We start from the raw sequence: 18,253 nt of genomic DNA, 5'->3' as shown, positions 1-18,253 counted from the left end.
CAGTACTTTCTTTGGCTCGCCACTGTAAGAATGTAAAATTAATAACTAATATTCTTATAGCTTCAAGGGCGTATCTGAATGAAGATCATTCATAGTCAGGTTGATTTGAAAATAACGTGTGAGTTTATTGTCACACAGGTGGCATCACAAACACAATGAAAAATAGTATAAAGTTCAGTTTAGCGTAGATGAAAATATCTGGAATTGGATCGATAGTATTGTAGCAAGCTTATGAAAGCATGTGTGCAGCCATGTTGTCTTCTGAGATTTTCCAAAGTGATGCAGGAAGAAACAGGAAATGACGTTTGACTTCTGGCTTCAGCTGTTCTCCTAGTCAATATGTCAGTATGTCAGTGTTGTCTTTCAAAGAGGGTGTGAATGAGTGTGTCTTAGTTTAAGTTAGTATCAGTGTGTCATGTAAGTGTGTGGTGCAAATGTGTCCAGCCTTCTTTAAAGCAAAGCTTAAATATATGTTACAAGTGAACGTCATGACCTCATACGGCCCAGGCTTAGACCCTTGTATGGCAAATATTAATATCTGCTAGGTTCAGCAATATGAAGATCTTAGCACAGAGTCATATGGAGTTTGATTGACAGGCACACATGTGACACTCTATACTTAGAGTAGTGTGCTTGATGATGCAATGTCATAGAACATATATTATCAGCTATAAAGCTATAACTTCATTAAGTAACTATATACCAATACATACTAGTATAAATACGATTTTACTAAACTAGCTTAACAATAGATATGAACTAGTATATTATTGATATCACTACGTAAATACAGATCTATTCTGAATCTATTTTTGTCAACCTACACCAGGATTCCTTATATGTCATTCTCAAATTGGCTATCCGTAATGCTCAGTTTTGGATAGAAGAATTATGTCATATCAATTGATCAAGGTCATTCATTCATACCTAATTATTATGATTAATCATAAATCAAAATATGTTTTGCAAGCTTGCCATGAATTGCCGAATTATGAATTTGGAATAATATTCTAACACCACTTAACCCCCGGACCATATTGCTGGTCAAAGACCAGAGCACTTTTTGCTATTCGGCACTGCGTCGCTTTAACTAACAATTGCGCGGTCGTGCGACGTGGCTCCCAAACAAAATTGGCGTCCTTTTTTTCCCACAAATAGAGATTTCTTTTGGTGGTATTTGATCACATCTGTGGTTTTTAGTTTTTGCGCTATAAACAAAAATAGAGCGACAATTTTGAAAAAAATGAATATTTTTAAAATAAATATAGCAAAAATATAGCAAAAATATATAAAAAAACATATTTTTTCCTCAGTTTAGGCCGATACGTATTCTACATATTTTTCGTAAAAAAAATTCACAATAAGCGTTTATTGATTGGTTTGCGCAAAAGTTATAGCGTTTACAAAATAGGGGGTATTTTTATGGCATTTTTATTAATATTTTTTTTTACTAGTAATGGCGGCGATCAGCGTTTTTTTTTTCGGTACTGCGACATTATGGCGGACACTTCGGACACTTTTAAAACATTTTTGGGACCATTGGCATTTTTATAGCGAACAGGGCTATAAAAATGCATTGGATTACTATAAAAATGCCACTGGCAGTGAATGGGGTTAACACTAGGGGGCGGGCAGGGGTTATGTATGTCCCTGGGTGTGTTCTAACTGTAGGGGGGGGCTCACTAGGGGATATTACTGATCTTCTGTTCATACATTGTATGAACAGAAGATCAGCATTTCTCTCCCTGACAGGACCGGAAGCTGTGTGTTTACACACACAGCTCCCGGGCCCCGCTTTGTAACGAGCGATCGTGTGTGCCCGGCGGCGCCCCTAGTGGCCTGCGTGAGAGCCGACGTATAGCTATGGGCTCTCACGCAGGGGAGCCGACCTGCCGCCGTAAAATGACGGCGGCTGGTCGGCAAGTTGTTAAAAATATGTGAAATAAATCTTGCGATAATTATAAGTGTAGGCTGCTGACCTTTTAACACTCCTAGGATCAAGGAGATGGTGAAAAAAAGAAAAAATATAGATGATTGCGTTTGCCTAACCTAACTCTATTAGTCCAAGATTATTCAACATAGAGAGAAAAGATTCGACATTATAGAGACATGAAGATTCGATGAAGCAGCTAAAAACATACGATCGCCGCGAGCGGACATTTACAGTCAAATGCTCCGCCCATAAGCTATAGAAGAATTATAATGTTGGTTGACTAGTAATAATAATTAATAAATATAATTATTGTAGGTCATACTACATTAGAATTCTAATATAGCTTGTGGGCTGAGCATTCGACCGGAAATGTACGATCACAGTGTCGTACAGTTTAGCTGCTTCATCAAATCTTAGAACATCCAACAGACACCATTAGCCTTCAATTGACAGATTTGACCTTAATTCGGATTTTCAGACAAATGTATTTTTTAGTTAGATTTCCAAGGAGGATCTATCGTTTCTGGATAAAAGCCCATCTGGTTAACCACCTAATGTGGTTGGATCTATATGCTGTTACCTTACAGCAGTAAGGTAAGGGGACACCCTTATTCACCTTAAAAGGACCACTGGATACCCATCCTTCCTCCACCTCACACTGCGGACCTACACCAGCACTTTTTTCTTACTTTTTGGACTGCTTAATTATTATTCATATATATTTTGGCTGACACAGCTTAAGCCTTGTCTATGGACTTTTTATCACCAGTTTAATACTGTTACCCATCACAGTTATTCGGGTGTTGTGTTATACACAAAATACTGTTTTTTGCACTATCCATTACCTTATTTCATTTTATCACATTAAGAGAAATGTGTGGAGTTATATGATTTGCACCAGTATTGTTCACTGATCAGTTTTTTGTTTATGCTATTTTGGTTACACTGTTCCTACTTTCAGTTATACCATCTTCCATTCCCTTCCCCCACTTGTCCATACACCTACCCATCCACCACCCATTAGCGCAGCACTACCCTCCCTATTATCAAGTATTTTTTAGTTACTTTCGGAAGTAACTAAATGCATTTTTTGGACGAATCAGAAATTCCGAAACAAAGTATTTCAGTGTGCACGTGCCTAGTGGAGTACACTTCCAGTGTGGAGACAGAGTCTAGAGAGTGTGGGGTGGGGACGCTGAGCCTGGGACTGTTGGATTCATCCATCTCAGAGGTCGGGAGACACATAGAGGATGTGGCCAGGCATCGGGGCATTTTCTTACCTCATGCGTTAGATGATCTCTTATAATCTAGAGATCATCAGGATCTGGTAAGAAGCCAACTTTATTTTCAATTGGATTGATATACCAGTACATTATTATCACTGGGAATGGTGGATAGTACACTCAGTTGGTGGAATACCAATGGAATAATTTCTGATACACATGGACACTTGTTTATTGTACTTTTCATTAATCACTAGTTGATATACTGTGTTTGTTATACCTTTTCTGATAACAGGCATGTTTTTACTGGCATTTCCAAAAGTTACAAAATTACAGTTTTAAGTGCAAATGTCAGTATTTAAGCTACAAACAAGTACAATATACAATTAGCAATGTAATTTAAGTAGATATAAAGGCAAAAAATATATTTTTTATGTTGTTTTAAGTAAGTAGCTCAGGGACAGGACTCAGGAGGGCAAGAAATTAGAATGGGCGGCACACACATGAAATTGACAGCAGTGTGCAGCAGCATGGGTGATGACGCGACACCTCACCAACATGACACGTCCTCTCCTTAGTCACAGTGACAGTCTCTCTCCAGACCAGGTGGTCCCTCAAGTCCCCTGCAGTCCAAACAGCACTGACAGTCCCGCTCCTGGCTTGCCTTGCTCCCATCCCGCAGACCCGCACACGAGGCTCCAGCCGCTCTGCTTGGCTCCCTTGCACCATGACTGTGATACATTTGCCTATATGTCTCAGTTTAATGCTCCCTGCTTGCCATTGTGATTACCATCCGGTTATTGACGTGCTAATGTCCCCTCACTATTTCTAAAGGTTAATTGATCTATTGTGTTGTGTGAAGGAGATCTGTGTTTATGTGGCTTGTGTTAATTATTCTGATTGCTTCATTGTGGTAATTATCTCTCTATATGCGGGGTCGAGTTGTCTAGTTGATGTATTTAGTACAACTAGTACTCAACTCCACTGATGTCATTATCTAAAGAAAATGTGTTTTCAGACTCGGCTCCGTCGTGTCTGCCTACTCATCTGTATGGAAGCCCCAGTGTGAGGGGGGCGGAGATTTGTCATTGTAACAGTTTTGGAAATGACATATAAGCTGTGTGTTATAACATTAAACTCAGTCTTGGTTCCAGCATCCAGTCTTGACTCATGTGTGGGGGATCCTGTGATGTTCTTGTATGGAGAGGAGGGAATGCTTGACGGGGATATCATACCGATACCGTCACAATGACATCATACAACACGCTCAGGCTCCGCCTCCACCACACCTGCTGCCGCTGCCTGAACCTACTGTAGCAGGCACTAGGATGGGCATGGCTGGCTCCAGACCGGAACTGCACATGCACAGTTCTGAGCCAAGTGTCAGAGCCATATTTTTTACTGGCAACCTTTTCCTGTTTTACTGGCTGCCAGTAAAAATACTGACAGCAACACTGCATGCTATGGACACATGTCTTGGGTCTTCTGCTAAGTACCCACAGACTAGCAAAATACAGCCTCCTTACAGTCTTCTTTTGGTGGTGTAATGACATTACCTACATAGTTCTAGCACTATCCCCACTCAGCAGTACCAGCGCCAGTTGCCCATTAGCAGCAAAACCTTCCCTCTCTCTAGGAGGTAACCCCTGTCACTAATGATCTGTTTAGGTCCCACAGGCCAACAACATAAAAGGGCACTTTACCAGTGACCATCAATGTAAGTGGTATTTCATTACTGACTAACAACGTAAGGGGTACTACAGTAACCACTAATGTAAGCAGGCACTTCATTACTGACCACCAGTGCAAGAGGACCCTTCACAGCTGAGCAGCAATGTAAGAAGCACTCATCATCGATGTAAGGGACACTTCAACACTGAAAAACAATAAAAAGGGACACTTCACCATGATCACTAATGTAAAGGGCCACTTTTATATTGATCACCAATTTTAGCGGAACTATACTGCCTACCAAAATACAAATGCACTTTACACCAACCACCAATGGAAGCCGAATATACTTGACCAACGACCACCAATGTAAGGAGACAGTTCACCACTGACCACGAATGCAAGGGGACACTTTTCCCACTGACCACCAATATAAGGGGGCATTTCACTAATGATCAGATCAGTGCGGTTGGATCATTATATAACTACACTCTATAGCAAAGGTACTAACCCTGTCCATCCCTGTCCCATAAACAAAGTGATGGATCATGAGATGCCTAGAATTCACTGATGGATAAAACTGTTCACTGTATACCTAACGATAGTATTATTAACATTTATAACAAGTCAAGGCTATTCTGGCATGATTCCGAAAAGCTTTGCAAAAAAAGAAGACAGGAATTTAAAAAAGACTTACAAATAAAGAAGACAGAACAGTGAAATTATCATTATCATGTGGTGGAACCAGATTTCGCAGCTTAAAGTCATAGTAGAAAACGTAGTTATCAAGTACTGTATAAGCTGGGCTTAATGTACTTTGGAGCCCACTATCAAACATGTGGGAACCCAGCAAAGGGGGCAAAGTCATGCCGCGTACACACGACCGTTTTTCATGATGTGAAAAATGCAATTTTTTAAATTGATCATTAAAAACTATTGTGTGTATGCTCCAGAGCATTTTTCTCAACGTGAAAAATGGGCATTAAAAATTTAGAACATGCTCTAATTTTTCTCATTATTTTTCACGTCGTAAAAAACGGTCATGTGTAGGCTTTAACGATGGGGAAAAAAACGTGCATGCTCAGGAGCAAGTTATGAGAAGGGAAATTTGCATAATCTGCCCAAAAGGTGGCACCAAATCGAATGGAACTTCCCCTTTATAGTGCCGTTGTATGTGTTGTACGTCACCGCGCTTTGCGCAAGCATTTTTTTTTTTTAAGATCGTGTGTATGCAAGGCAGGCTTGACAAGAATGACGTTGAGAAAAACTTTGTTTTTTTCCATGACATGAAAAATGGTCATGTGTACGCGGCTTAAGAGTTTGTACAAAGGAATGAAAGAAGAGAAAAAGAGGAAGAAAAGAAAGAAGAAAAAAGGTGTACAATCAATCTCCACACTCCAGACTACTGACCCTTCCCCCCGCCCCTCACGGTGACAGGAGATATCTAATCCAAGGGTTCCAAACCCTTTCAAATCGAGTTTGTTGCTCACAAAGAATACAAGTTAGTTTTTCATTTATCATGATCCAGGTAATTTTATTTTCACTAATGCAAAATTTCTCAGAGGGGTTTTCCATGCTCGCGCTATGGTGATCTTCGCTGCCAAAAAGATAAAAAAAGATGAGGAATCTGAGGTGTCTGGGCAGTTCACTCAAAAGATCAGAAAATAAGTCTGTCTTAACAATACACCTGGGTTCTACTGCACTTTGACCCTTGTCTAAAATTGAAAAAATGCATGAAGCCATATGCTTGGCAAAATACATTTAAGTTAATATGTAAGTGGAATTTAAGGGGGTTTTAGGGGTGTAATGGGCTATAAATAGCTTCCAAGGGTTATGGAAGAATCCTAATTTTTTTTCTTCTTGGACCTTTTCAATTGCCTAAAACAGCCCCTTTATTAGCCTCATTATTTCACTTTTTTTATATATATATAAAAAATAATAACCAGACAGTGAAAAAAAAATTAAAATTAACTAAAAATTAAAGCACACAAATAATACAATTGAAAAAAAGAAGAAACACAATAACAAATGTCCTTTGTGAAATAAACTAAAATATATTAAATATACTCCTCAAAAAAAAAAAAAAAAAACATTTTCTTTCAAGCAAATTTCACCAAAGAAACTCAGTGGTTGAAATTGAAAGATTCAGCTTTAGAAAAATTGTGTTGATGACAAAATCAGTAATTTCACAGCAAAATCAATTTCGCAGAAATTATTCAGCTCATCCCTAGAGCCATATGGCTCAATATGTTACAAGTGCTTAGCAAAGTGCTCAAGGCCATGCTAAAAACTTCAAGGCCATGTATTAAAATGTTATATTTTTTTTCTAACAGTAATAAGCAAATAGATCCAGCCACATCCTTAACCAGAGAGTATCAACATAACATTATGCACATTAAAGTGTAGGCTAAGTAACAAATGTTTTTAATTGCTTCGGATAGAGATGGTTTGATAAAACATTGTCAGTAGGACAGGAAGTGAGGTTAAATGTCTCTAACGTCTCAGGCCTCGTACACAAAAACCAGCAAAAAAACTTGCTGGGAGATATTTTTTTGCCGAGGAAACCGGTCGTGTGTACATTTTCGTCGAGGAAACTGTCGAGAAACTCGACGAGCCAAAAAGAGAGCATGTTCTCTATTTCCTTGACGGGAATGGAGAAAATTGGCTTGTCGAGTTCCTCGACAGCCTAACATGGAACTCGACGAGGAAAACGATGTGTTTCGCCCATCGAGTTCCTCGGTCGTGTGTACGAGGCTTTAGATAGAAGAAAAAAAGGAGTTCCAACCCTTCCACACTGGGGAAAAATTTACCTTGTTATGGTGCTGCTTTGTGCTCACAACATGACTAAATGATTCGTCAACCTCAGTCCTTCTACTAACCCATGAAAAAATAACATGGCCTACTTGAAATGGGTTTAAATGGCCACACATCCATTTTATTTGCAAAATGAAATTAATAAAATCATATTAACATAACCATAAACAATATTGACAATGCAATAAAGGCACAATTTATGACTAGAATTTCCCATGTCTTCGTCTATGCCCCGACTGGCTCAGTTCTTACTTTTTAGGAGTTCACAAGTTCTTACTTTTTCCTTCAGGATTTCTTGCTCCACCAATAACCAACCAGATGGAAGTACCATACCCCAGATGGGCCCCCTCACTTATTCACTGATCCCCTCAAAGCCCCCCTAATTGCCAAGCTACTGTGACATTAGCTCCCGACAACCCTTAACTTATAACAAATGCAATTCTAGGGCAGGTGTGTGGGGTAACTTCCTCTTCACCTGAACTTTCCAGAATGAATACCTGGCATCTTTCATACTAATCATTCACGCAGCTTCACCCTGTCCATCTAACTTTTAGCCGCCAATCCGATAAGACCTACACCCCTCCACATAAAGCTCAACATTTTTAACCCTTATATGACCTGTCGCTCCCCTTAGTCATGCAGACCCTCCATCCATGTGCTCCTCTCTGGCTCTTCTTTCACCAGAACAATGCAAAACAATCGTCTCAAACACACAAATCATATTTTAGTGGTGTACTCTCTTGCCTGAGCATCATATCCTGAAAACAGATTAAACCATGAATGAATGTCATTCATGGTCCAACACACAAACCATGTTATGGCATAATCAGTAACCAAAATCATAGCACATATAAAATCAAGTTTTTGCAGTAGTGTCAGAACTAGGGTTCAAACCCACAACCTCTGCTGAGGTCTGGCAGTGGCCCTGCTTGCCGAGCCACCTGAGATGCTAAACAGTTCGCTCTCTGATTCTTTGGACTTTCTTGGTTAAAGGTTCTGGTGAACCTTGAACTCTTTGATCCTCCCATGAATTTCCTGACTTTGGCTATGTCTCCTGTGTCCCAGATTATTGTGCCCCCTCCAGCCGATATCTTGCTCCTTTGTGTACATGCAGCTGTCCTTATCTCTACCACCATTCATTACCGACCCTTGACTTGTTCTTCGACTAAGCTTTTCCTTGATCTCAACCTGCAACCACCTTGTTATGGACCTATGGCTTGTTTACTGGCTATGCTTCTGCTTGATCACTACCCACTATATCTGCTACTGGACCATGGCTTGATCACCTCCTGCGATTTGATACTTAAAGGCAAAAAAACCCATCTCCACCATCAGGAATGCTGGTAAATACTGGTTAGCGCTTAGACCAGTGGTTCTCAACCTGGGGGTCGGGACCCCCTCGGGGGTCGAATGATGATTTGCCAGGGGTCACCAAATCCTTGGCTGTTCCTGAAGACCGCACCTCTCTCCCAGCTTTTTTGCGGTCGCAAAGCAGGGCTGTCCCTGGAGCCCGCGGCCGCCCACTCAGCCTCTTTGCAGCCGCACATTCAGTTTGCGGCAGGGCTGGGGGGCAGAGACTAGAGGTCAGCTGATTGGTGAGGAATGTGAAGTGGGAGGGGCTGGAGGAGACCCTATCTCCTTATTTTGGTAGAGTTGTCACTGCTACGAGACACCACAAAGTCAGAGACACAGTGAGTAACACTACCTGTGATTATAGTTCCCATCAAAAGTCCCCACTACAGTTCTCAGATCAGCAGATGACCTTGTTTAAGAGCTGATCAGAACTCTCCCCAGCATTGCCACTAATCCCAACTCCCTGCAAGCACTGACACTCTTTCCGTTCTCCCAGACCAAGGAAGAAGAGAAGGAATAAAAATAGAGAATACATGGAAGGGAGAAGAATAGAGGGGGAGGAACAAAGAAAAGGGAAGAGAAAGAACAAGAAAGATGGCTTGAGAGACGGATGGGGGAAAAAAAAGAAAGAAATTAGGATAGAGAGAGATAAAAGGAAAAGAAAGGAGAAAAAAAAAAAGGAGTGGTACATCCTAAAATGTACCATACAGGGTTTTATTATTGTACGAATGGAGGGGATTCATGGAGCGCTAAATATCTGTGGGTTAGGGGCGCAAATTACTTGCCTTGGGTATAAAAATTTTACTGTTAGGGTCCCCACAACTTGGGAAATTTTATCAAGGGGTCACGGCACTTGAAAGGTTGAGAACCACTGGCTTAGACACTGCACCTTGGGTGGGCTGCTAGGGTGACCTGTTTCTGTAGTTATCCAGCTGTCCAGAAGAAACCACTCTACTCCTATAGCTACTGGTGCCTGAGCCTGACCCCTAATATTGACCGACAGCTTCATTAGCAAACCGGATCTATAATCCATATGTTCCTGTTTTCTCACCCCAGACCATTGTTGTTGTTTTTGTTTTTTTAATAATTTTTATTTCTGATGCCTGAGAGCCCACTTCTGGATTCGGTGTTGCCAAAGAAGTGTTTTCTCTTAGTTAGGCTTCAGTCCTTATCAAATTCACCTGAAAGTAGTAATTATATGTAGTGCTACCCCCGAAGGAGCCGCTGATTGATTTGGGATCTACTCTCTTTGGCTCAACTCACCCCTGTTTAAATAGCTCAAACCCTCCCTTGACACATCAGAAGTTTGGTAATGAGGTATGGTGACCCCTGCTGGGCTGGAGTCACAATAGCTGAACCAAAATATGCAATAACAAATGACAGTAAATTACTTACTGAAATGGTACGATCCCTTTGAGCAAGAAAAAAACATACTCCACACAGTGAATAAACTTGGAAATAGAAGGGGTAAGTTTACTGTAAGAAACTCTGAAATGACAGTCATAGGAATTTAACACAACACAACCAATCAGCAGTAACTCGACCTGATTCGCAAGGGCCCTTGCAAGAATCAGCAATTAATGTAGATTAGTAAGATATTCTGAACCTAAGAATGGTACCATTTGCCTAAATTCAAAGTCAGTTCATACTCGCGAGCGCCCCTAGTGGGCAGTTTCTCTAAGTAGTCAATGTTTTGTGGCGGTCGGTAGGTGCACGTCAAATTGTAATCCACAGGTGGCGGTTAAGAAAAGGAATCGCACAACAGGATGTCTATGATGACTAGGGATTTAGATGCCGAGCAAGTGCTCTCTCACCCAACGGGCCGAGCCACCCAATTTCTCCTCGGGGATCAGGATGCGCTGATGAGCTGCTGTTCCACGGCACACAGGATCCCGGACGAGAGCGTTCCACTGCTACAGTTGTCAGCTGGGCTGCCTCTTCAACTCCGGGAACACTGGCGTGGTGCTGTGATCTTGCTTCCGTCTGGATAGCTGGTCTCTCAGCAAATCTAGGCCCTGGCTTCTGGCCTAAACGCACAGCTGTCTCCGTCCGCAGCTCCGCACAGGAGAGAAGGCCGGTCCCGAGAGAGCGAAAGAGTGCCACTCCCCTTCCTTAAGTAACCTCCCTCATCGGTCCGAGCTAAACGTCACATCATCCTGGAGGGCAAAGCATTGCGGGAAATGTAGTCCATTTCTCCTACGAGTCAATGGTGTCTATATCTCCTGCTACTTGTAGTCCCGCAATGCATAACTTGTGTAAAGGTATCCAACATATTTACAGGCGTAGGTAAAGTTCCAGCGGGGAAAGACCTGCCACTGGACTCTGGCAGAATGACCCCGCTACACATGTTATGTGTGTTCTTATCTGCGGTCTTCTATTCCATCATTTCCTAACACTAGCCTTCGTTTGCATCAGGTAAGATCTTTGGGCCAGATTCACCAAAGAGATACGACAGCGTATCTCCTGATACGCCGTCGTATCTCTGTGTTAGGGCTGTCCTAACTATGCGACTGATTCATAGAATCAGTTACGCATAGCTAGCCCTAAGATCCGACAAGTGTAATTGAATTACACTGTCGGATCTTAAGGATGCAATTCTAGGCCGGCCGCTAGGTGGCGAGGCCATTGCGGCCGGCGTAGAATATGCAAATGAATACTTACGGCGATCCCCGAACGTCCGAACGGCCCTTCGATCTAACTGTACGTCGTTTCCGTCGAGTTGCGCCGCGTAAAATTAGGGCTTAGCCCTAGTTGTCCTAAGCCATGTTAAGTATGGCCGTCGTTCCCGCGACGAAATTTAAAAAACAACGTCGTTTGCGTAAGACGTCCATGAATGGCGCTGGACGCCATTTACGTTAACGTCTAAGCAAATTACGTCGGGGCGAAGTCATTTAGCACAATGCACGTCGGGTAATTTACCCGACGGAGCATGCGCAGTACGCTCGGCGCGGGAACGTGCCTAATTTAAATGGTGCCCGCCCCATTTGAATTGGGCGGGCTTGCGCCGAGCGCATTTACGATACACCGCCGCAAGTTTACAGGTAAGTGTTCTGAGAATCAGGCACTTACGCTGTAAACCTGCGGCGGTGTAACGTAAATCACATACGTTACGCTGCCCAGGAGCAACGTAATTATATGTGAACCTGGCCCTTTGAGCTTATAACTTAGAAGTAAACAACTTGGTTCCCATTTCCTACAAGCTTTTGTATCATGACCTGATCTCTGTCCCATAAACTAGACCAGGCATGTTTTGCAGTCCTTTTGTAGTACAGTAAAACCTTGGATTGTAAGTGCTTTTCAGCTTGTCCTTGTTTACCTGAGACGTGACCTACTGACTGTCTGACCATGTATAACACGACTTGCCTCCTGGATGCTATTACCACCTTCTGCTTTCTATCCTGTCTGCCTGGCTGTAACTGACCTTGACTTGTATCATGTCCTTGCCCCCTTGGTACCACATTGTTCCTGTGGCTGGTTCCTGTTTGGTAATCTTCAGCTTCCAGTTCTACTCATGTGGCTGCAATACAGATTCAGATCAATCTGCAAACTCTGTCACTCATGCCACTCTCTGTCCTCACCCTCTCTGTCGCCACCTCGTCTACTCTGCTGGGTACATGATACATATTTTTTCCAGGTGTGGTAGATTGGCTTTTCTATTACTGTTTATCAATCCCAGACAGTAGTATTTACTATAGATCCATTTTAGTCACTTCAGTGAATCTTGGAATTTTGCTTTCATTAATAGATCTGCACCAAGCACCATGTTATAAAAGTGAAAAAAATATAGCTGAGGAAGACTCTGGGCCAGGTTCACAAAGAGATACGACGGTGTATCTCCTGATACGCCGACGTATATCTGAGTTCCGTCGGTCGGATCTATGCGCCTGATTCATAGAATCAGGTTCCGCATAGATCTCCCTAAGATCCGACAGGTGTAAGTGACTTACACCGTCGGATCTTAGGCTGAAATCTCACGCTGTCCGCTAGGTGGCGCTTCCGTTTGTATACGCGATGAATATGCAAATGAGGAGTTACGCCGATTCAGAAACAAACGACCGCCCGGCGCTTTTTTTTTACCTCGTTTGCGTTCGGCTTATGTTAATTACGGCCGTCGTTCCCGTGACGAAATTTGAATTTTTTACGTCGTTTGCGTAAGTCGTATACGAATACGGATGGACGTAATTTTCGTAAACGTCGAAAAGCATGACGAGTTGCCAACGTCATTTGGAGCATGCGCACTGGGATTCATTCGCGGCCGGCGCATGCGCAGTTCGTTCGGCACAGGGACGCGCATCATTTAAATGATACACGCCTCCTACCCGCCGAATTTGAATTCCGCCGGGTAGTTTACGCTACGCCGCCGCAACTTTACAGGCAAGTGCTTTGTGAATACAGCACTTGCCTGAAAAACTTGCGGTGGCGTAACGTAAATGAGTTACGTTACGCCAGCTGAAAGATCCGCTGATCTTTCTGAATCTGGCCCTCTGTTTTCACTCTCTAATGACAAATTATCATTTTGAGAATTACCCATCAATATAAAGGCAACATTTTTTTATTTTTTTTATTTTTCAGTATTTTCTGTCCTTGTTAAAAGATACATGGGAAATAAAACAAGACATGTACTTTTTAGTATCTTACTATAGATTTAAATTAGTTTTGGACTTAGATTGTGCGGAGACGGAAGGAAGACATTCAAAGGCACACAAAAATAGACTTACTTGATTTCAGTAGAGCTGCTAGTGCTCCGATGGCTGCCCTAAAGACAGTAAAAAGAGAATGAAAATCAGACTTGTCAATATTTCTCATTAGCGTCTGAAGCCTCTTCACCTGCCTGTGCTCTTCTAAATTGACAGCATTGAACCCTGACTGTGACCTCAATGGACACTTACTGAGATCACCGCATTTAGCAAATCCTTCTTCAAAACAAACATGTTGAGGAATAAAGGAAACATTATATATCGAGTGGACCCTTTGAAGACATGACTTAATGTTTCCAGGAATAATATATAAGAGGGCACATCATTGTAGCAAACCTTGACCATAGTTTGAACTCAAGTCAATAATAAATGTTGGACCACTCTGAACTGGTAATTTAGTTTTGGAAGGATGTTGGCAGATTGTTTCGAATAGGGGAGTCTGACCCACCCAAGCCCAAAGTTAGCCCCTGCCTTGGCTGTAACTTCTTGTGCTAAACACAAAGGCCCAGATTCTCAGAGCAAGTACGCTGGCGTATCTACTGATACACCGGCGTACTTTCAAATTTGCCGCGTCGTATCTTTAGTTTGAATCCTCAAATCAAGATATGACGGCTTCTGGCTTCGATCCGACAGGCGTACGGCTTCGTGATAACAACATTACAGTACATATAGTAAAAAATACATTAAAAAACATAAATTGTCACAGAAAACTTTCTATGATGCTATGACAATAAAAAATTATTACTAAAACCAATACAGGTCCACTAGGGACAGCAACGTGAGTTGATGACCAACGTAATAGTTAGTAGACGTATTTTTGCATGAGCTCTACATGTTTCGCAGTTGAGTGCTTCTTCAGGAGCTATAGATTTTCATCCACGGAGATGGATGGGGTTAAATTATTGCCTGCTGCGGTAATTATTTGGACTCATCTACTTAAACCGTCCTTGATGCCTGGACATTCTACCTCCTGATCCAGTCTACGTAATTTTAAAGCCAAAAAATGTAACCCCATCCATCTCCGTGGATGAAAATCTATAGCTCCTGAAGAAGCACTCAACTGCGAAACATGTAGAGCTCATGCAAAAATATGTCTACTAACTATTACGTTGGTCATCAACTAACGTTGCTGTCCCTAGTGGACCTGTATTGGTTTTAGTAATAATTTTTTATTGTCATAGCATCATAGAAAATTTTCTGTGACAATTTATGTTTTTTAATGTATTTTTTACTATATGTACTGTAATGTTGGTTCAATCAACCATGTGTTTGGGATTGTATCAATAAATAATTATTCTGTGTTAACCACTGGTGCCTAGAAAGTCCATTCCTTCCGAAACAATAAACCATTCTAAATACTATCTAGGACGTGGCACCGCAGTACCTCAGGACACCCATAGTCCATCCTATAGTTTGTGTACCTTAAATCTTTTCAAACATCCTGATAATAAAATTTAACAATAAGACCCACCTTCAGCAGCCAGAAAGCAATATAATTACCCAGATGGCAGCAATTAATGTGGCATTTAATACAATTGCATAAATTTGTATTCCAAGTATAATTTTATATAGGAGTTTCACTGTTCTTCGGTCACCAACGGTTTAACCATCTTTATTTTCTATTCAAACTATTTTGCCTTCTGAAACCCTCAGTACATTTCGTACACCATGTCTGTAGAAAGAACAGACACTTCTTGAAGTCTCAATGAAATATGAAACAACCTAGAACCTTACCAGCAGTACATCTTGCTAAGCTTTTCCGAGGTTTCGTACATCCAGAACGTATGTGCCAACATATCAGTTTCTACAGCTAATCCAATAAACATTGAGTTAGATAAAATAAAACGTCTGAGAAAACTGAATTACAGGAGATGAGTGATAAGCCCAGTTGTATAAGGATGATATAATAAAAAGAGCCGGGCTAAATCTCATTTATTTGCACAATTTTCCATCCTGGTACTGGAGGTCATGTTACCATGGTTTCTCCACAAACACGGCCCGGCAGACCTACAGAGGACTACACAGGCAAGTTAACCATTTGCTTAGTACTGACACCAGCACGGTATCTATAACACCAGGGCGACTGCTGGCGCCAGCAGTAATCAAGGCATATAGGCATTCACTGAAATCGAGCTTCCCAGGGCCCGGAGCCAGAGTGGTCAGCACTCCATGTCATTGTGTGCCTTAGTCATGGAATTCGAAGGGTTCTGCTCTTTCCACACAGCGCACTTAATTTAATTAAAATGTAATCTCTTCAAAAGCAGAGCTACATGTGTGACTTTGACATACTGCCAGCTGCCGTCTGACAACTTAGTGTCTGCGGCTATGCAAATGAAGACAAATGGAGGGGAGTGTTGGACGCATCCATACACACGTATGTGCACTTCATTTAAAGGGATTCATTTCACACATACAGATGAAGCAGATTTGTAATTAAACATGGAGCTCAGGGGCCAGATTCACGTACGAGCGTGTAACTTTGTGCGGGCGTAGCGTATCCTATTTACGATACGCCTCCGCAACTTGGACGGGCAGGTGCTGTATTCACAAAGTACTTGCTTGGTGGCGTAGCGTAAATGGGCTGGCGTAAGCCCGCATAATTCAAATGTGGAAGAGGTGGGCGTGTTGTATGTAAATCAATCGTGACCCCACGTAAATGACGCGCCTAACGAACGGCGCATGCGCACGCATGCTCAGTATCACGTCGAATTTACTTCATAAGATACGTCAGGCCCATTGCCTGTGACGTGAACATAACCTACGCACAGCCCCATTCACGTACGACTTACGTAAACGACGTAAAAAGATACGCTTGCCGACGTCCATACTTTGCATTACCTACACCTCATATAGCAGGGGTAACTTTACGCCTGACGTAAGCCTTATGTAAACAGTGTAGCAGCCGCAAGTACGTTCGTGAATCGGCATATCTACCTAATTTACATATTCAACGCGTAAATCTACGGAAGTGCCCCTTGCGGCCAGCGTAAATATTGCACCCAAGATACGACGGCGTAGGAGACTTAAGCCGCTCATATCTTGGCCAAATCTATGCGTAACTGATTCTCAGGCCTCGTACACACGACCAGTTTCCTCGGCAGAATCCATCAAGAAATTTGACGGGAGAGTTTTTTTGCCGAGGAAACTGGTCGTGTGTACATTTTTCATCGAGGAAACTGTTGAGGAACTCGTCGAGCCAAAAAGAGAGCATGTTCTCTTTTTCCTCAACGGGAATGGAGACAATTGGCTCGTCGAGTTCCTCAACAAGCCTAACAAGAACTCGACAAGGAAAACGATGTGTTTCGCCCGCTGAGTTCCTTAGTCGTGTGTACGAGGCCTAAGATCAGGTGCATAGATACGACGGCTCACATTCGGACTTACAACGGCGTACGTGGAGATACGCCATCGTAAGTCCGCTGTGAATCTGGCCCCTGAAGTTTGAAATTTAGTCACAACTTATTTCACAATTTTTTATTACAGGTACTTACAGTATATACTGTAAAGCTGACAGTTTACACAGTGGTTTAGATTAGGGTGACCAGACAACCCCGGTTTCCGGGGACAGTCCCCAGGTTGAGGACACTCCCCGGACCAAATCTGTCCCCGGATTGAATTTGAACAGGGCAATTTCAAAGACAGTGCAGAATTAAAAAAGAAAAATTGGAATTACACACCCCGCTCCATTGTACCTACTAGATTAGGGGGGTGTATTTTTTTTCCATTATCTGTGCCCCTTTCTGATGATCATGTGCTGGTCGGAGCGGAGGGCATATCTCTTCAGTTTCGGGTGCATGCCCATTTAGCTCTGCTCGCATGTTCTTCTGCCTTGGCTCAAGTCCCAGGCCATGCCGCCTGCCTGTTTATCTACTTGCCTTCCGTGGCGGAGTGATCTACCTCCGCTCCCCACCAGTAGTAGCCGGGGCCCGGAGAGTAAAGCCACGTACACACGATCGGTCCATCCGATGAGAACGGTCTGATGGACCGTTTTCATCGGTTAACTGATGAAGCTGACTGATCGGTTAAAAAAACGATCGTGTCAGAACACAGTGACGTAAAACACAACGACGTACTGAAAAAAATGAAGTTCAATGCTTCCAAGCATGCGTCGACTTGATTCTGACCATGCACGGATTTTTAACCCATCAATTAGGAATCCATCAGTTAAATTTAAAGCAAGTTGGCTTTTTTTTAACCGATGGTTAACCTATGGGGCCCACACACGATCGGTTTTGACCGATGAAAACGGTCCATCAGACCGTTGTCCTCTGTTTAACCTATCGTGTGTACGAGGCCTTAGACTTGACAGGCTGTGAGGCGGGCGACAGCAACGGGCAGAGAGTCGCTGATTGCCGCCATTACAAGTAAAAAAAATGTCCCCGGATTACACTTTAAAAATCTGGTCACCTTACTTTAGATATATCTTGTACTTTCACATCAGTTCGTAGAATCAGATCAATCTAACGTCCCTAACTCACATTCATACACTATGGGGGTTATTTACCAAAGGCAAACCCACTTTGCACTACAAGTACACTGGAAGTGCAGTCGCTGTAGATATGAGG

General features: G+C 42.4%; 1 protein-coding gene across 1 annotated transcript in view; it reads right to left on the bottom strand.

Annotated features, from left to right (window-relative positions):
* AGBL1 (AGBL carboxypeptidase 1) overlaps positions 1-18,253 on the bottom strand; it is an 863,343-nt gene that overhangs the window by 707,354 nt on the left and 137,736 nt on the right. Inside the window, exon 6 of the mRNA XM_040341533.1 lies at positions 13,713-13,750. Within this exon, the coding sequence (XP_040197467.1) occupies positions 13,713-13,750 (38 nt within the window). The remainder of the gene's footprint in view (positions 1-13,712; positions 13,751-18,253) is intronic.

This window comes from Rana temporaria, chromosome 3, assembly GCF_905171775.1.
Source record: "Rana temporaria chromosome 3, aRanTem1.1, whole genome shotgun sequence".
In the NCBI taxonomy this organism is placed as follows: Eukaryota; Metazoa; Chordata; class Amphibia; order Anura; family Ranidae; genus Rana; species Rana temporaria.
The sequence above is the reverse complement of the archived record's forward strand: the minus strand, read 5'-3'. Positions and strand labels throughout refer to the sequence as shown.